A 21,345-nucleotide genomic window follows, 5' to 3' on the forward strand; every position below is an offset into this window, starting at 1 on the left:
TGCTGTATTAGGCTTGGAAAAGAGAGTTCGGTGAATGTTTCAGGGAATTTATGCAATTAAAACAATGACATCTTCCCAAAATCAAACTCTAAACCACTTAACTCCTTAAACACAGAGCCAAGCAAGAGCATACAAAATCATATCCTGGGAAAAAGAAGGCCCCATCCATACTCCAAGAGTGAAAGACATAGATTTTCTGAATGCAGAAATCCTTCGTTAACAGCTACATGTAAACAGGATTGTTCGTCTCAAGGTTTCACAATCAGAGAATGTGATCTCTAGCCATACATTAATTTAAATCAAAATGTTCAGAAAAAAGTCTACATGGAATTTTTTTAGAATGGGATTTTACTAGTCTAAGTATTTTCAGATATGGAAAGAGACTGTTCTATTGAAGGGCCTGATCAAAGGATTTTGCTATAGAGGAACCTGGATGCATTGTTTAAAATTGCTTGAAATAAGTGGCCACTGACAGGGTCTTAAAAGAAGTCTTTTTTATTTGATGAGGAATTTTACTGTTTTAAGGAACTTGTGAACAGCATTTATCATTTTCATATGAAGAATGTGGTATAAGTGAGTTTTCCCAACCTCTACCAAAGCAAACAAAATAAGAGAAAGGCATAGAATATTCTTGAAAGGAAAAACATTGAGAAAATGCTGATTTTTCCTAATTTGAAGTCATGGAAGTTTTAAACATACAAAAATGAACAGAATAGTATAATAAATCTATAGCATAGTATAATAAATGTATATATCACTCAGCTTCAAGAGAATCAATCTACGGCTGACCTGTTTCACCCGTACTCCCACACCCTGGATTAAGATTCTATATTACTTTGAAGCAAAGCGCAGATATAATATCATTTTGTCCATACATATTTCATAATGTATCCTTAAAAGACTGGAACTCTTTAGAAATATAACTACAGTAACACAATCAGATATAAAAGTATTTTTAAAAACCTTTTTATTTGGAAACAATTTCATACTTACAAAAAGTTGCAAACATAAAAATATAAGTATGTAGGTACAAGAAACATCTCTATAATCTCTCCTCAGGTTCACCCGTTGTTAATATTTCGCCCCCTTTGCTTTATCATTTGCTTATCTCTCTGAACTATCTGAGGGTAAGTTACATACATCACTGTCCCTTTTTCTTTCAATACAGTGTGTGCTTCCTAAGAGGAAGGATTTTCTCTCAAATAACCACAGTATACCTATAAACTTCACAAATTTACATTGATATAATACTTTTATTTAATCTACCATCCATAGTCTAGTCTTGTCAGTTGACCTAATGTTTTTTATAGCATTTGTCATCCTCTAGTACAGGATTCAGTATAGGGTCAGAGATTATATTTACTTTTCACATATGCTTAGCCTCCTATAACCTAGAACCATGCTGTCTAGAATGGCCATTTAAATTAAAATGGACTAAAATTAAATAAAATAAAAAATTCAGTCCCTCCGTTGTGCTGGCCACATCTCAAGTGCCCAATAGTCATGGTAGCTCCTGACTACTCTATTTTATGGCGCAGATACAGAACATTTCATCACCATGGAGTGTTCAAAAGCAATATTCTAGAACATTTCCACAGCCTCTCTGTGTTTTTATGACATTAACATTTTAAAATAATACAGGCTCCCTTACTTGTTTTCAGTTTTATTGGGGTACAACTGGCAAAAAAACAAATGGCACACATTTAAGATGAACAATTTGGTGAGTTTCAACACATACATGCTCCCATTATTAAATCATCACCACAATCAAGATAACAAGCTTAGACATTATTCTCGAAAGTTTCCTCGTGCCCCTTTCTAAGTCATTCTTCTCTACTCCTTTTGGCCCCAAGTAATCATTACTCTTCTATCTGTCAAGATAAATTACTTTGTGTTTTCTAATTTTATTAAAATAGCATCATACAGAATGTATTCTTTTTGATTTGGCTCTTTTATTCATCATAATTCTTTTGATATTCATCTATTGTTTATGTGTATGTCAGTAGTTTGTTCCTTTTTATTGTGGAATAGTATTTCATTACATGGATATACTACAATTAGTTTCTCCATTTATCTGCTTGTGGGATTTGAGTCGTTTCCAGTTTTGGGCTATCACAAATAAAGCATCTAGGAGCGTCCATGTATAAGTCTTTGTGTAGACGTATGCTTTCATTTTTCTTGACTAAACATCTAGGAGTAGGATGGCTGGTCATGAGGTAGATGTATGCTTAAATTCTTCAACATTCCAACAGGCACTTTATTAGAGTTCCAGCTGCTCCACATCTTCAGCAACACTTGGTAATTTTAACCATTCTCGTGGATATGAAGTGGTTATTTCATTGTGGTTTATTTTGCATTTCCCTAATGACTAATGATGTTGAATATATTTTCAATGTTTATTTACCATCTCTATATCTTCTTTGGTGAAATGTTTGTTCAAATCTTTTGCCCTTTTTTATTGGGTTGTTTGTCTCCTTACTAAGTTTTAAGAATTCTTTATATATTCTAAATGTAAATCTTTTGTTGGACATACAATTTGCAAATATTTTTCCCAGTCTGTGGCTTGCCTTTTCATTTTAGTAATAGTGTCTTTTGAAGAATAAAAGTTTTAATTTTGACAAAGTGTAATTCATTCATTTTTAATTTTTATAGTTTGTTTTTTATGTCCCATTTAAGACACCTTTGCTAAACCCAAGGTCACTAAGATCTTATCTTACGTTTTCTTCTGGAATTTTTATGGTTTTTACACTTACATTTAAGTGTAAAAACCCATTTCAAGTTTATTTTTGTATATGGGGTGATGTAAGAGTCAAGTTTCTAAGTTTCTCCCTCCCTCCCTCTCTCACTCTCATTCTCTCTCTTTCTCTCCTTCCTTCCTTCCTTCCTTCCTTCCTTCCTTCCTTCCCGTCCCTTCCCTTCCTTCCTTTTCTTTCATATATAGCAGTCAGTCCAACTGTTGCAGCACCATTTGTTGAGGACATTATCCTTCCCCCCCTTGAATTACCTCGGCACCTTTGTTGAAAATCATTTCATCATATATATGTGGATCTATTTCTGGACTGTATTCTGTTCCACTGATCTATGTGTTCATCTTTACACCAATATCACACCGTCTTGATTACTGTTGCTTTATCATTAGTCTTAAAAATCAGGTAGTTTAAGTCTTCCAACTTTGTTTAAATTTTTCAAAATTTATTTGACTATTTTAGTCCTTTGCATTTTGACAAATGTTTTAGAATCAGCTTGTCAATTTCTACCAAAAAAGCGTGCTAGAGTTATGATAAATATTGCTTTGATCTATAATTTAATTTCAGTGTATGAGTTTCACATCCTTTGTCAAATTTATCACTAAGTATTACATATTTTTGATGCTATTGTAAATGGTATTTTTAATTTTAATTTTTGATTTTCTATCAAAAGTTAATAAAAGTCATTTAGTTTTGCATATTAACCTTGTATCTTGTAACCTTGCTAAACTCAATAGTTCTAGTAGCTTTTTAAATAGATTCCGTTGGATTTTTTGCATAGATCATTATGTTTTTTGTTGATAAAGATGGTTTCAATTATTCCTTTCCAATCTAGATTTCATTTCCTTCTTTTTTTCCTTCTTATTACTACTAGAACCTCTTACAGTGCTAAATAGAAGTGGTGAGAGTGGGTATTCTGTTTTGTTCTTGATCTTATAAGGAAAGTATCCAGTCCTTCATCATTAAGTATGTTAGCTGATGGTTTTTACACTGATGTGCTTTACCAGATTCAGGCAGTTCCCCTCATTTCTAGTTTGTCGAGTAGTTTTTTTTTTTTAAATCATAAAAGAATGTTGGACCCTGTCCAATATTCTTTCTATATCTATAAAAATACATCATATGGTTTCTGCTTTTTAGTATATTAATATTGTGAATTACATTGATTAATTTTTCCACTTTAAAGCAATCTTGAATTCCTGGGATAAATCTCACTTGGTTATAATGTATTATTCATTTCATATATTGTGGGATTTGATTACTAAAAATATTTTTAAAACTTTTGCATATATTTCTTGAGGATATATTTATGTGTAGTTTTACTGTCTTTTTCTGGTTTTGGTATCAGGACAATGCTGGCCTCAGAATAAATTGAAAAATGTTCCCTCATTTTCAATTTTTTGGAAGAATTTGTGTTAAAATGGTATTATTTCTTCCTCAAATGTTTGGCAGAATTTACCAGTTAAGCCACCTAGGCCTGGAGTTTTCTTTGTAGGAAAGTTTTAAATACAAGTTCGATCTCTTTTAATAGTTAGAGGCCTATTCAAATAATATACTTCTTCTTGAGTTAATTTTAGTAGTTTGTCTTTCAAAGAATTTGTCTATTTAATCTAAGTTGCTGAAATTATTAGCATAAATTTGTTCATTATTTTTCCTTATTATTCATTTAATATTTATAGGATCTGTAGTAATCTCTATTCTCTCATTTGTGATATTGGTGATTTGTGATTTCTCTCTGTTATTCCTCTGACCAGTCTGGCTAGAGGGTCATCAATTTTACTGATCTCAAGGAAAAAAAAAAAACAAAACCTCATTTTTTGTTTTTACCAGTTTTCTTTGTTGGTTTTCTGTTTTCTATTTCTTTTTCTATTTCAGCTCAGATAAATATATTATTTCTTTTCTTTTGAATGTCTAATAATTATATTAAAAATTGTTAACCTCACTGTTTATTCATTTATTTATGATATATATCTTTACATGTATATAATGAATAAATATTCTCAGAACATATACTATGGGCTAGGCACTGGGATCAGCAGTGAGTAAAAACGTATAGTCTTTTGCCTGATGAAGCTTATAGGAATCACTTACAATCTCTTATATTGATTGTTCATTAATGAAATAACAATACCAATACACCAATAAATATACATTTATAAATTAGACATATAAAAATGTAATTTTATGAAGAAAATATAATTAAAGACACAGTAATAAACAAAACAGTGAGAAAAAAATTTCTCCTACCAAGTCAGCAAAAATTTTTAAATTGCCTTCTCAAAACACTTATGGTAGAGTATAAATTGGTACAAAGTTTTTGGAAAATAATTTTATAATCTACATCGAAAGCCTTAAAATGTTACTCGTCTTTGAATCCATAAATTTACTTTTATATTTTGTTCCTAAGAAAATGATCAGAAATGCCAAGATTTATGTGCAAGGATATTTATCACAATTCAATTTGAACAGCTGAAAAAGCTGTTGAACAAATTGTGATGTATACTTATGATAAAATACAGTTATCAGAGTGTTTTTGATAAAGTTTGAATGACATGTGAAAATGCTCATGATTTAATGTTATCCTATATGATCTCAACTCTATAAAATATATTCATATGCATAAAAATGGAGAGAAATGTAGCAAATTAGTATTAACAATGGTTAACTCTGGATGATGGAATTACAGATCATTTCATTTTATACAATTTCATTTCTGTACTTTCCAATTTTCTATGATGGCCATATATAACCTTTTTAATCAGAAAAAGTACTAAAAATAAATATACACATTTATAATTGTGAAACTAGTAGCCATTGAAAATAGCAGAAATAATATAGAGAAGAAAAAGAAAATAGTGTGGGAGGTACCCAGTAATTTGGAGAAGAAAATAACCAGGGAACATTACTGAGAGTGATATATATATCTTCTGATGTCTATATCCAAAACAAAAAGCATAGGCAATAAACAAACTCAGTTTGGGATCTCTATATAGAGTAGTGACTATGAGCTCACAGGTATAGATGGAATTTGGGGAGACAGGAAGCAAATGCGTGACTGCGGAGAGGGCAGGCATATGCTCCACGGACCACAATGTCTACATCACCAACTCATTCTATCCTACTCTACAGACTTTTCTGGCAGCCCTCAACATTGCCAGGTCTCACTGCTCCTGCCTCAGTGTCTTTGCGCTGATGCTGTTTTCTCTACCTCAAAGGTCTCCTCCCTCCCTCACCTCCTTCAAGTCTTGGATCAAATGTCACTTTCTCATTGAGACATGTATTCTTCCCTTCCCATGCTCCAATAGAACGTAAGCTCCACAAGGATGGAGGTCTATTGGTCTGCTTTATTTACTGCTTCATGCCATTTCTACGACAGTATCTGGCACATAGTAGGTGCTCAACAAATATTTGTTAAATGAATAAATAATTACTGGTATTACTCTTAGAAGAGTGTTTTGTGAGGGTCTAGATATGTTAATATTGCCCACCAAGTACCAATGGTTCAGTAGGAGTGAAAGACAGCTCTCATGACTTCCTCAAGGTTTCTTCCCACCAGGTTGTTTAAAAAACCTCCCTCCAGGACTATCTCAGTTCAGCAATCAGCATCCTCTGGGTACAGACATTCAGCCAGTTACAAACGCAACCAGTAATTCTTTTATCCAGATACATTTCTCATCTGGTCCACAGGGCCCAGGCCTCTCGTTAGCTAATTGGTCAAATGCCTATTAAAGTCTAGACAGTTGCTACCATATTATCCATGCCTGGCTAGTCTACTAAATGAAATAAAGTTATTCTGATATGACTCATTCTTAGTGACCAAGAAAATGCGAGAAGCTTAATTTGTTCTGTTGGTCTCAAAGTGTGAGGGAGTAGGTATCAGCTCAGTTTTTTTTTTTAAATAAGTTTCAGGTATACAGCATAATAATTGGACATTTTCATAATTTACAAAGTGGTCCCCGAGATTACTCTAGTACCCATCTGGCATTATACATAGCCATTATAATATTATTGACTGTACTCCCTAGGCTGTACTCCCAGCCCCGTGACTGTTTTGTAACTACCAATTTGTATTTCTCAATCCCCTCACTTTTTTCAACCATTCCCTACCACCCTCCCATCTGGCAACCGCCAGTTTGTTCTCTGTATCTGTGAGTCTGTTTTTGTTTTGTTTGTTCATTTCTTTTGTTTCTTAGCTTCTACATGTAAGTGAAATCACATAATATTTGTCTTTCTCTGTCTGACTTATTTCGCTCAGCATAATACCCTTTAGGTCCATCCATGTTGTTGCAGATGGTAACACTTCATTTTTTTATGGCCGAGTAATATTCCCTTGTATATATGTACCATGACTTCTTTATCCAATCATCTATTGATGGGTACCTCGGTTGCTTCCATATCTTGGCTATTGTAAATAGCACTGCAGTGAACACAGGGATGCATAAATCTTTACAAAGTAGTGTTTTGTTTTTCTTTGGATAAATACCCAGAAGTGCAATTGCTAGGTCCAAAGGCCATTCTATTTTTAATTTTTTGAGGAACCTCCAAGCTGTTTTCCATAGTAGCTGTACCATTTTGCAATCTCACTAACAGTGCACGAGGGTTCCTTTTTCTCCACGTCCTTGCCAGCCTTTGTTTTTTGATTTATTGATGATATCCATTCTGACAGATGTGAGATAATATCTTATTGTGATTTAAATTTGCATTTATCTGATGCTTAGTGACCTTGAGCATCTTTTCATATGTCTATTGGCCATCTGTATTTTCTCTTTGCAGAAAAACCTATTCGGGTCTTCTGCCCTTTTTTTAATTGGATTTTTTTTGGTGGTGAGTTGTTCTTTATAAAGTTTGTTATTAACCCCTTACCTGATGTATCATTGGCAAATATCTTCTATCATTCAGTAGGTTGTCTTTTTGTTTTGTTGGTTTCCTTTACTGTGCAAAACTTTTTAGTTTGATGTAGTCCCATTTTTTGTTTATTTTTTCTTTTGTTTCCCTTACCCAAGTAGGTATATCAGGAAAAAAAAAATCACTAAGAGCAATGTCAGAGAGTTTACTGCTTATGTTTTCTTCCAGGAGTTTTATGGTTTCAGGTCATACATTTAAGTCTTTTATCTACTTCGAATTTATTCTTGTATATGGTGTAAGAAGGTAATCCAGTTCCATTTTTACGTGTATCTGTCCAGTTTTCCCAACACATTTATGGAATAGACTGTCTTTATCCCATTGTATATTCTTGCCTCCTTTGTCATAAATCAAATGAGCGTATAAGCATGGATTTATTTCTGAGCTCTCTATTCTGTTCCATTGATCTGTTTTGCTGCCAATAACATGCTGTTTTGATTACTATAACCGTGTTATATAGTTTGATATCAGGTAGCATGATAACTCCAACATTGTTCTTCTTTCTCAAAATTGCCATGTCTATTTGGGATCTTTTATGGTTCCATATAAATTTTTGTGTTATTTGTCCTAGTTCTGTGAAAAATGCCATTGGTATTTTGATAAAGATTGCATTAAAGTTATAGATTGCTATGGGTAGTATGGACATTTTAATAATGTTGATTCTTTCTTTTCAGGAGCACGGTATATACTTCCATTTATTTGAATCTTCTTCAATTTATTTTTTCAGTGGCTTATAATTTTCTTAGTACAGGTATTTTACCTTCCTGGTTAAATTTATTCCTAGGTATTTTACTGTTTTCGATGCAATTGTAAAGGGGATTGTTTTCTTAAATTCTCTTTCTGGTAGTTCATTGTTGGTGTATAAAAATGCAACCAACTTCTGAATATTAATTTTGTATCCTACTGCTTTACTGACTTCATTTATCAGGTCTAATAGGTTTTTTGGTGGACTATTTAGGGTTCTCTCTACATAGGATCATGTCATCTGCAAATAATGACAGTTTTACTTCTTCCTTTCCAATTTGGGTGCCTTTTATTTCTTTTTCTTGTCTGATTGCAGTAACCAGGACTTCCAATGCTATGTTGAATAAAAATGGTGAAAGTGGACATCTTTGTCTTATTTCTAATCTTAAGGAAAACGCTTTTAGCTTTTCCTCATTGAGTATGATGCTAGTGTAGGTTAAGTATATATGGCCTTTATTATGTTGAGGTATGTCTCCTCTATTACCACTTTGTTGAGAGTTTTTATCATAAGTGGATGCTGGATTTTGTCAAATGCTTTTTCTGCACCTATTGATATGATATATGATTTTTGTATTTCAATTTGTTAATATGGTGTATCACATTAATTGGTTTGTGGATATTGAACCAAACTTGCATCCCCGGAATAAATCTCACTTGATTTTTTAACAAGTGTATGATCTTTTTAACATAGTGCTGAATTTGGTGTGCTAATATTTTGTTGAGAATTTTTGCATCTATGTTCATAAGGGATATTGACCTATAATTTTCTTTTTTTGAAATATCTTTGTTCGGTTTTGTAATCAGGGTAATGGTGGCCTTGTAAAAAGAGTTAGGGAGCCTTTCCACCTCTTGAAGTTTTTGGAATAGTTTGTTTGAGAAGAACAGGTGTTAATTCTTCTTTAAATGTTTGGTAAAATTCACCTATGAAGCCATCTGGCCCAGGACTTTTGTTTTTTGGGAGTTTTTTGATTACTGATTCGATTTTGTTGGTGGTAATTAGTTGGTTCTCATTTTCTGTTTCTTCTTGACTCAGTCTTGGGAGATTGTATGTTTCTTAGAATGTATCCATTTCTTCTAGGTTGTCCAATTTGTTGGCATATAATTGCTATTAGGATTTTCTTATAATCCTTTGTATTTCTGTGGAATCCGTCGTCACTTCTCTCTCATTTCTGATTTTATTTATTTGGGTCTTCTTTTTTTCTTGATGAGTCTGCTTAAATATTTATCAATTTTGTTTATCCTTTCAAAGAACTAGCTCTTGGTTTCATTGATCTTCAACATTGTTTTTCTAGACTCAATTTGTTTATTTCTCTCTGATCTTTATTAGTTCTTTCTTTTTACTCACTTTGAGTTTTGTTTGCTGTTATTTTTTTCTTGTTCTTTGAAGTGTAAGGTTATATTGTTTATTTGAAATTTTTCTTGTTTCTTGAGGTGAGCCTGTTTTGCTATGAATTTCCCTCTTAGGACTGTTTTCTCTGTGTCTCATAGAGTTTTGAAATGTGTTTCCATTTTCGTTTGTCTCTTGAGATCTTTTGATTTCTTCCTTGATCTCATTAATAACCCATTTATTGATTAATAGCATGTTATTTAGCCTCCATGTGTTTCTGTATTTTTCAGTTTTTTTGGTAACTGATTTCTAGTTTCATAGCATTGTTGTCAGAGAAGATGCTTGATATGATTTCAATTTTCTTAAATTTACTGAAACTTGTTTTGTGGTCTAACATGTGGCCTACCTTGGAAAATGTTCCATGTACACTTGAGAAGAATGTGTATTCTGCTGCTTTGGAGTGAAATGCTCTAAAAATATCAATTAAATCCATCTGGTATAGTATATCATTTAAGGTTGCTGTTTCCTTGCTGATTTTCTGTCTCGAAGATCTGTCCACTGGTGTCATGGAGGTGTTAAAGTCTCTTACTATGAGTGCATTACTGTCAATCTCTTCATTTATGTCAATATTTGCTTTATTTACATAGGTGCTTCTATGTTGGGTGCGTATATGTTAGCTAGTTTTATCCTCTTGCTGTATTGATCCCTTTACCGTTATGTAATGCCCTCTTTGACTCTTATTATAGCCTTTGTTTTAAAGTCTATTTTGTCTGATATAAGTAATGCTGCCCCAGCTTTTTAAAAATTTCCATTTGCATAAAATATCTCTTTCCATTCCTTTACTTTCAGTCTGTGTATATCTTTTGATCTGAAGTGAGTCTCTTGTAGACAGCATATGTATGGGTCTTGTTTTTTCATCCATTCATCTACCCTACATTTTGTGATTGGAGCATTTAATCTATTTACATTTAAAATGATTATTGGTAGGTACATAGTTAGTGTCATTTTATTATTCATATCTGTTCTCCCACCTCTTTTTCCTCTTAAAGAAGTTCCTTTAACTTTTCTTGTAATACTGGCTTGGTGGTGATAAATTTCTTTCACCATTATTTCAATCCCTTGCTTTCCTTTTTCTTGTCTCAGAAGCTCCTTATCTTACCTTCAATTTTAATTGATAACTTGGCTGGGTAGAGTAGTCTTGATTGAAGGTTCTTTTTTCGTATTACTTTGAATATTTCATGTCAATCCCTTCTGGCCTGCAAAGTTTCTGCTGAGAAATCACCTGACATTCTTATGGGAGTTCCAGTGAATTTCTTAACTTTTTCTTGTCTTGGAAGCTCCTTATCTTACCTTCAATTTTAATTGATAGCTTGGCTGGGTAGAGTAGACTTGATTGAAGGTTCTTTTTTCGTATTACTTTGAATATTTCATGTCAATCCCTTCTGGCCTGCAAAGTTTCTGCTGAGAAATCACCTGACATTCTTATGGGAGTTCCCTTGTAAGTAACTAGCTGACTTTCTCTTGCTGCTTTTAGAACTTTCTCTTTGTCTTTAATCTTTCCCATTTTAATAATGATATGTCTTGGTGTGGGTCTGTTCGGGTTCTTGTTTGGGACTCTTGTTTGTGCTTCCTAACCTTGTTGTCTATTTCCTTTGCCACATTAGCAAAGTTTTATTTGTCATTATTTCTTCAAATAGGTTCTCAATCCCTTGCTCTCTCTCTTCTCCTTCTGGTACCCCTATGATGCGAATGTCCGATGCTTGATGTTGGTTTCTTAAACTTTCCTCATTTTTAAATATTCTTTTTTGCTTTTCTGATTGGGTGTTTTCTGCTACCTTGTCTTCCAAATTGCTGATTTGATCCTCTGCTTCGTCTAATCTACTGTTAATTCCTTCTAGTTTATTCTTCACTTCAGTTATTGTATTCTTCATTTCTGACTTTTTATGGTTTCTATGTCTTTTTTATGCTTACTATCTATCTCTCTGTTGAAGTCCTCATTGAAATGATCTATTCCCCCTCTAAGTTTATTGAACATTCTTATAACTAGAGGCTTGAGGCTGCCTGCCAGCTGCCCATAAGGCTCATCAACTGGAAGAGCCTTTGGGTGGTACTAGAGTTGGGTAGGGCGGGGTCTTAGGGAATCACAGGGTATAGCAAGCTGATCTCACGAGGGCAATGCAGATTCAGAATCAGCCATGTGGGGAGAGGGTTAAACACAGGCAAGATGGCACCTGCCTGTAGACTGTACCGGTTGAGGGCCCGACAAAGGAACAATGGTGGCTGTCCCTCCTGCCCTCACTCTAATGCCACACAACAGCTTTCCCCGTACGTCTCTTGTGCTTCTCAAGCTTCTGACCTTCTTCCAGAGTCTAGGGTGAGTGTCTGAGTGAGTGAATCTGTGTGCAGGCCATTTAAGCGGGGTGGAGGGGTGGGGGCGGGTAGGGTCTGGATTTTCAGGTTCCTTCCATCTCACCGGGATGGTCAGAATCCCCACTGATTTTTAGTCAGATTTTGTGGGAACTCTTCTTCCTTGCACTGGAACCCCGGGTTCGGAAGCCCTGTGTGGGGCTAGGATCCCTTACTCCTTCAGGGGTACCTCTGCAGCCACTATAGCCCTCCCAATACTCAACTGCCACATGTGGGTGCTGGGCCAGCCATTTTGTGTCTCCGCCCCTCCTACTGGTCTCGATGTGGCATCTTCTTTATATCTTCAGTTATATATGATATGTTCAGCTAGACTTCATTCAGGTGGTTCTTCAAGTTGATTGTTTTGTAATTTGGTTATAATTTTAATGCAGTCATGGGAGGGGCCAAACCTAGCCTGCCTTTTTTTTACCTAGCCTGCCATCTTGCCCACCCTCTGTTTGTCAGTGCAGTTTAAGGAATTGCTTTCTGAGAGTCAGAGCTGTACAAAGTGGAATGCACTGTATGGGATATAGTGAATATCCTGTCAGTGGGGGTATTCAATTGCAGACTGGATGATGGCATGGTGGGGATATTGTAGGATGGGTACTTGGGCTAGAACTAGGTTGAACTTTGAGTCTCTCCAACTGAAAATCTTTTATTCATGCACGCAGGTCTCAGATGTGGCATATTGCAGGCTGTAGGAAGATAGTGGGGCTCAGCAGGTTAACAGCAAGCTGGCCCAGAAACCCAAAGGCTAATATATTCTTGTTCTTCTATTGTTGATTCAGCATTAAATTATTTCCTTTTTCTGTTTAACTTTTAATGCAAGTACAAATATTCATTTAGTACTTTAGTGCAAAGCAATCCTGTTTAAAAAATAAGAATGGAAGTGTCCACCAAGTTATGAATGGAGTTTGAAAAATAACATGTATCATGATCTCAAAGTCAGTAAATACTAAACAGCAATGTGTAAAACATATTGTCCACAACTGCCTTTACTCATCATTACAGGTATTAGATGATTAAGCATTAGACAGGAAACCCAGTCTCCTTGATACCAAGGACACAAATCCCTGTCCATGGGACTGACATTATCTTTCCCATGAAAAGACATCTAAACATCTACCTGAGAATGTTCCCATGCCTGGCTCAGGAGTAATGGTTTCAAATTAAATCTCATAAAGTCTTGCCACCATGTGATACAGCAATTCCACTTCTAAGTAAATACCCAAAAAACTTATAACAGGGATTTGAACAGGTACTTGTATACCCATGTTCATAGCAGCATTATTCGCAGGGGTGAAAAGGTGGAAGCAACCCAAATGTCTACTGAAGATGAATGTCTAAGCAAAATGTCACAAGTACATACAATGGGATATTATTCAGCCTTAAAAAGGAAGAAAATTCTGATATATGCTACAACATGGATGAATCTTGAGGACATTATGCTAAGTGAAATGAGCCAGCCACAAAAGGACATGTATTATACAATTCCACTTATGTGAGGTACTAAGAGTAGTCAAATTTATACAGATAGAAAGTAGAACGGTGGTTGCCAGGGGCCGGGGGAAACGGGGAGGGGAATAGAGAGCTATTATTTAATGAGTATAGAGCCTCTGTCTAGGGAGATGAAAAAAATCTGAAGCTGGATGGTGGTGATGGCTGCACAACAACATGAATGTATTTAATGCCACTGAATTGTATGCTTAAAGAGGTTACAGTGTTAAGTTTCATATTATGTTTATTTTCCTACAATAAATAAAAGTCTTGCCAAACTGATGATACCTGCATGGTTCTACCCTTCTCCTGTCTAGAAAATATTCAGAAAGATTTGGATGGGTTGCTTTAGGGTAAGGAATTGATGTAAAAGGTGGTGCTTATTTGAACATTACTTACATTTTTTAAAGTGTATTATTTGTTCAGGAACATAACATTCTTATACATGCATTTTGGCTTAATCATATATTAATCATGCTTGGTATATTACATCGACTAGTCTACCCTATCTTTTTAAATACTAATTGTACACTTATTAATTGGATTAACATTCAAATATACTTTTGGTTAAAAATAGAAACTGAAATTGAAAAAAAACTGAGTATATTTTATTTTATTTCATTTTTTGCAAGTTTATGAGAAGTGGGAAATTTTTTTTTCTATCTCAACATCACAGTAGCAGCCGGGCTGGAAGCTGATGTGATGCCTCATTAATTACTAAGAGGATGTCTGCCTTGATTCTGAGCTTCTACTTCCATCCAGCGTTTCTGTCCTTTTAACTGGTCCCTATTTCTCATTCTTGCTCCTGTCTCTGCCACAGGTCTGGAGCACTCCCAAGTGTCTTGGTTGTTACAGGTGGACTTTGCCTACTGCCTACTTTCATAGCTTTCCAAGTACTCCAGTGTCTCCTTTCTCTTGCCAGTCACCTCCCAAGGTCTGGCTCCTGGCCCTGCCCCCAAACATGGTGTGAAGGGGGCCCTTCTTTTAGGTGACACATTTCCCTGATGCTGCCTACCCGGACCCCTCTGAGTGCCCAGCAACTCTTCTCTGCCCATGCATTGGGGCATCCCACTTCTGGGTCTTGACTCAGGGCCCAAGACAGTTGAACTGCTGGACTCCATGACTAGTCGGTGAGACCTCACAGCCGGACCACTCCCTCCCCTAATTATCAGCCAGACCTTCTCTCCCAGTGGCCCTGAACTACAGTATCTACTTCCAGGGTCTCCTTGCCTGCACCATCCTGGAGCTTGTAATTCTCTACTTCCCAAGAGATTCTTGAATAGGAGACATGCTGAGCCACAGTATGGGGGTGATGGTTAGCCTCTGGGAACTGGGGCTGACAGAGAAAATCAGGTGACCCCAGCCAAGGAAGGAATTCTGTAGAGCAGCAGTCCCCAACCTTTTTGGCAACAAGGACCAGTGTTCGTATGATAATTTAATGCCTAATAATCTGAGGTGGAGCTGAGGCAGTGATGCTAACACTGGGGAGCGGCTGCAAATACAGATGAAGCTTTGCTTGCTCACCTGCTGCTCACCTCCTGCTGTGCGGCCCGGTTCCTAACAGGCCACGGACCAGTACTGGTCCATGGCCCAGGGTTTGGGGACCCCTGCTGTAGAGGCAGGAAGGAAACTGACTAGGGTGTAGAGTTTCCTCCAGGCCTCATCCCAGGGAGGCTACAGCATCTCCATCTGTTCCAGCCCAGCTGGTCTCCCCTTTCCCTTAACTCCTGTCGTGGGTGTTTTCTATATCACACTGTGAACCTTCTGTCATACAGCACTTTGTATGGTGACTGTGTGCTCTGTATGGTTTATGTCACCAACCAGCTTCCAGTGGAAGCTTGAACTCAGGTATGTGTTATATGCTCAACAAATACCAACTTAAAGTCTTTGAAGCCAGTATCATCCCTTAAAAAAATTTGCTTGGCACAGGCAATTTGCTAAGTGGTTTATATGGATTAGCTCACATAGTCTTCAAGACATTATGAAGTAGGCAATATTACCACTCTCTATTACAGTTGAGGAAACTGAGGCATAAATAACTTGCACAAGATCACTCTGAAAAAGCAGAGGAGCTGGCATTTGAACTGAGGCCGACTGCCCCTTGGTAGCACATAGCTTTCCCTTTGACGGAAAGAACTGACTCATCAGCCCAGCAACCACAATTCCCCAGCCATTACCACACCGCAGGCTGCTGATTTATAGTTCAGAATGGTCAGAAGAGAAAGGAGACTAGAAACAGAGCAGTCCATTCATTCATTCACTTATTCTCTCAATAAACAACCTTATGCCAGTCATGTACCAGGCATGGGTATGAGCCTGTCTGGCTCATGTCTTTGTACATCTTTCCTCCTCCTGGCTACCTGCGGCTCACCCTTCTTTGCCTGGTGACTGATGGCTTGGCCTTAAAGACTCAGCCAAGATCTCTTCTCCAGGAAGGACTTCACCTTATTCATCGCAATCAGCACATGGTTAGGGCTTCAGAAATGTATATTTTGACTTAATGTGTCCCTTATAGTTTCATATTCCACCCCTGCCTCCAGCTCTGGTGCTTGTAAGCTGCTGACATTTTGGGATTGACGGGGGAGTTTCTGCTTCAGGAGTTTTGGGGGGTTACTTTTTAAAAAGCGGTACAGGTATATCCTGCTTTACATAATAAAACTATTTTAGAAAGATTGTGGATACATGAACTTTTTATGAATTGAAATCCTATTTTTTCATTGATGTATGTTTCAGAGATGACTTATTTTAAATTGCTATTTAACTTCACTTTTCAAAAAATCCTGGGCTCTAATACTTTAAGAACAAGCTTCTCTTAATGGAACCTCTCTAGGAATTTAACAATCCATACACAGTCCCTTAAGCACTGTGACATACCTTTACATTTAAAGGAACACTTCTGGAATCTTTTGCAAAACTAGTGATCACCTTTAGTGGATTTTAATGGTCAGATTTGGGGAGCTCGAATTAATTCGGATTTGTGTGTACATAGCTAAAGTAAAATAGAACTACGTAGCTAAAACAAAAAATGAGCACTTCTCCACAAGCCGCCCTCCCCCACCCTGGAGCAACCTCATTCGACTCCTTTTGGCTCAGCGATTTTCCTGTACTTGTGTGGAGTCAAAGCTGCAGCCCGCAAGCCACAAAGCTTCAATGAAAGCATTTCTCAAGCCCTGATGATACTGATGGGCACAGCCAGGCTGAGCCAGCATGAAGTATCATGGTCTGACTGTCAGCCTGCTCAGCAGATGCTGGAAGAACACTCCCACATGTGGTCTCCAATAAAGGATACCTTCCTCAAATGCCTTGAAGGGTGACACTGAGGTAGAGCGGGCTACAGTCTTAGGACAAGTTAAGAAAGGCCTGGAATAGAGGAATAGAGATAGAAGATATTAGATGCCCTCGGCACATAATCCTTCTCTCTGCTTGGGAGAGTTCCGTGGCCACAGTGCCCATAGCAACAGCATCCAAAAAGAAATTTGGGGGCTGTTGTTTGTAACTTACTTGTGCATGTTTTTTTATCTGGGTTAAGGGAAAATCCTTTAGGGCACCGGCAAAAGTAGGAGCCGTCAGCATTCACACACTCATGTTCACATCCATGGTCTTCTGAGGCACAGTAGTCCACAGCTGTGAAGATTAAAACACGGAGTTTAAGTAGAAATGCAAACAGAGGTGAAGGGAATGGTAGAATAGAAGCATACTTATAACAAATATAAATAAAGATTAAATACTATTGCCCAAAAAAGAATTTGAATAAATAAATATGAACCCAAGGCCTCCTTCCCGCAGATATAAAAATCAGAAGCCTAGGTCAGGCACCTTATATCAGAAGATAAACTAAAGAACATAGAAACAATTATTTTTAAAAGTTATGCAAACCGAAACAATCACCAGACACACTTATACCTATTAAACAGTAAAAATAAAGACAAGATAAAATCAGCAGTGGCATGGTAGCATGAAAACAGAATCTGAGTTAGTAATGGTGGGTAGCATTATAAATGGATAAAAATCCTTTTGGAAGGACATTTGACAATGTTCACCCTGACCCAAAGAAATAATTTTTAGAAATGGGAAATTAACTAAGTGGAATAAGCTATTTATATAGCAGCATTGCTTACAGTGACAAAAAAAATCTGTAAAATAAAATGAACATTTAGTAAGAGTAAATGGGTTAGTAATTTATGAGAAAATACACTAGTTTATTTCTCAAATATTTACTGAGCACTGACTCTGGACCTGGCCCTGTTTTAGGTGGTAAGGATACAGCAAATAACAAATCAGAGAAAAATTCAGTCCTTGAGGAGCTCACATTTGGATGATGGTGGTGGTGGCAGACAAAAAATAAATTAATGGCATAGTTTTTTAGAAGGTAGAGAGTGTTCTGGAGAAAAATAAAATGGCAAAAAGAAATAGACTGTGGGGATGTGGGAGGAGGGTGTGATGTAACAGAAGTGGTCAAGAATGGCCTTGCCGAGAAGGTGGCAGTTGGGGCAGAGTCTGGAATGAGGTACGAGCTGTGAGGATATCTGGGAAAGGCATCCTGGTCAAAAGGAAGAGCAAGTGCAAAAGCCAGGAGGTGGGAACAGGCCTGGTGTGCTGCAGGATCAGCGAGGAGGCCAGGGGGCCTGGAACAGAGAGAGCTGGGAGATGGGAGTGAGTGCAGATCAGGAGGGACTGAGGCCACTGCAAGGACCTTGGCTTTTACTCTGAGAGCAGGGAGTCATTGGAGAGTTCTGAGCAATGGAATGGAGAACAGACCATAGAGAGAGAATGTGACAGCAGAAAACCAGTTAGGAGGCTACTCAATAATCTCAGCAAGAAATGATGAAGGCTGAAACCAAGATGGTATGGGAAGGAGTGGGGGTGGGGGAGGGAAATGGTGTTCTGGGTGTTGTGGGTTGAACTGTCCCCTGAAAAAGTATGTTGAAGTCCTAACTCCTAGTACCTGCAAATGTGATCTTATTTGGAAATAGGATCTCTGCAGACATACTTAAGATGAGGTCATTAGGCTGGGCTCTAATTCAGTATGACTGGTGGCCTTACAAGAAGAGGACAACGCCATGTGAAGACACAGACGCACAGGAGAACACCATGAGAAAGCAGAGACTGGAGAGGCGCTTTCGCAAGCTGAGGAATGCCAGGGATCAACGGCCACCACCCAAAGCAAGGGAAGAGCCTCTCCTACAAGCTGCAGAAGCAGCATGGCTCTCCAGGAACCTTGATTGCAGACTTCTAGCCCCCAGAAGTGTCAGACAATCATTTCTGTTGTTCTAAAATGCCCAGTTTGTGGTCTTTTATTATGGCAGCCCCAGGAGACTAATACACTGGGTGTATGTTGGAGGTGGGCCAATAGGATTCCTGGCGGGTCTAGAGGCAGGGCGAGAGAGGACTTAGGGGTGATTCCACGGGGTTTGGTGTGAGCAGCTGATGGGATGGAGCCGCTGGTAATTGAGATGGAGAAGGTGTCATGGCGCAGGTTTTGTGGGGAGAAGATCCGGAGTTCCATTTTGGGCATTAGGCAGTTATTAACATTATAATTCTAACATAATTGTAAATAGGAAGAAAAACAAAATTTTGTGAAAAATTAGACCTCGAAATTGTATATTTACAGTGATTATATCCAAGTAAAATATAGCTCTAAGGCAAAGCCTGGAAATTAGAAATAAAAATGCTTGTTGTGTTAGGCGGTAGGATTATGAATGGCTTTTTTTTTTTTCCTTTAAAAAATGTTTCCCTCTATTATAGTTTAGGCTATTTTAACATCAAAAATTTATAGATAATAAAGAAATGGAATCTACAAAATTAATACACATATATAATTTTTAAAAATCCATGCAAGGAGAACATAACAACATACTTAATACAGTAATCAAAAGGGAAAAGCTAAAGATATTTAAAGGGTAATAACCTGTGTTGTGTTTATTCTTTTGCTCCAGGCTTCATTAAGTTTCTGCGTAAAGTATCATTTTTGTAACTTTGCTTCCCTAGAGAGTTCTAATAGTATCTAATATTTGTGGATTTAATATACAAGTCGCTACGATGGGAGCAGGGCACTCAGGATCTGAATGTCACGGACATTAACCAGTTGCTGCAGTTGAGTTATGATGTAACTGTTGAGCTAGCACCAAATCCTTCTAAAGGTTAATGTCTCATCTTTCGAGAAGCAATGCATTATTAACAAATAATTGAGGACACTGAAATTATTTTAGCAGTAGGCACTCCCACCTCCAGCCTCTTCATGCTGGGCCTTGAAAGTCTCCCAATCCCTGACGTGGGTGTCTGCTGTCAATCAGCCAGTCCTAACTCTGGTCAGCCCCTTCTTAGCACCCCCTCCAAAGAGAAGAGCTGTTAATCTGACTTCCAAGTCCCAGGATGCTGAAAGTACTACAATGATGTGTGGGCGTCGTACTCCAAAGGCAGAAACTCAGGCTCTACCTCTGGAACTTCCTATCACATACCTTGGGGGTGACCTCTGAGCCCCGCCGTCTCTACCTCTCAGAGAGACAGCTGACTGTGCTGGCCCCATATCAGAATGGGGAGAAGTTAGAGGCTTTGGTCAGGCCTAAAGTCTAAGCCACATACTCCAAACTCATCTTTTTTCAGAATGCTCTAGAATAGAGAATCTAATGTTGGCTCAGGCATTAATCAAGTTACACAAAAGAAACCCCTTTAATTGAACTCCACTTAACCAACTCCTGATCAGTCAATGTTTTTCATTCCCTCTGAAAATATGGGACTTGATGCCCAGAGCATTCTAAATGCTCCGGGCTGTTGGAACACCTGTGCACTTCTCTACCAGCCGGGTTGTATGCTCACAAAGCAGTCTTGGAGGAACACCTGTGTACCTCTCCCGCTGACTGACTGTGTGCTTTAAACATTAGTTCTCAAAGTGTGATCTGTGAACCAGCTGCGTCAACTAGCGTTTGGGAACTTGTCAGTAATACAAAGGCTCAAGAGCCTCCCCAGACCTAATGAATCAGAAACTCTGGGTGTGGGGCCCAGGGGTACGTGTTTTCACAAGCCCTCCAGGGGACTTTGATGCATGCTAAAATTTGAGAACCAGTATTATAAAGAGTCGAAGTTGTTTTGTTTCCAAATCTATATATGCCATTTGTACATTATTGTAATTAACTGAAATACTATGAAAATCAATAATGTAAGCACTAAAAGAAATTGAGTTTTTTAAAAGTAAAAACTAAATTGAAAGTTTTGTAAAGACTTAATTAAGGCAATTTACTAACCAAAATTGCTACAGAAACAGGCATGGATGAAACAAGTGTAAAAGATTGGGGGAAATTTCTTAAAAATTTACAAGTATTCTGCCCTTACATTGCTTTAAAGAAATCTTGAAATTGTTGCTGCAATTAAAAGAAACCAAACTGAAAATGATAGACGATACATTTTGGGTATGGTTTATGCAATAAAGAACTTTTTAAATGACTTTTTTCCAAATGAACTTAAAGTTAGTAATTTTTGAAAGTGAAATTAAAAGTAATTTTTATTGAAAGTAAATGTATGCATTGTAAATAAAAATAAAATGGTTTATATATGTACTTTTTATGATTCTGCTTTTTAAATGACATTTTCCATCAATCAGCCAACCACAGGTCTAATATCATGGGATAAGAGGGCTTCTGGACTTGGATTCTTGTGCTAGTTTTGTTTTTTGTGTGCACAGCTCTTTGGAAACCGAGGGGGAGAGGAGAAATTGGCAAGGTAGGATTC

The 21,345-nt window shown here is 37.2% G+C and overlaps 1 protein-coding gene across 3 annotated transcripts in view; it reads right to left on the reverse strand.

Moving 5' to 3' along the window:
* The window catches only part of MATN2 (matrilin 2), a 132,219-nt gene that overhangs the window by 34,066 nt on the left and 76,808 nt on the right, over nt 1-21,345 (reverse strand). For all 3 annotated transcript variants that reach the window (XM_006916660.2, XM_025050139.1, XM_015592967.1), the window contains exon 6: nt 17,122-17,244. In XM_006916660.2, the coding sequence (XP_006916722.1) occupies nt 17,122-17,244 (123 nt within the window). The remainder of the gene's footprint in view (nt 1-17,121; nt 17,245-21,345) is intronic.

Source organism: Pteropus alecto, unplaced genomic scaffold (genome assembly GCF_000325575.1).
Source record: "Pteropus alecto unplaced genomic scaffold, ASM32557v1 scaffold164, whole genome shotgun sequence".
NCBI classification, from domain to species: domain Eukaryota; kingdom Metazoa; phylum Chordata; class Mammalia; order Chiroptera; family Pteropodidae; genus Pteropus; species Pteropus alecto.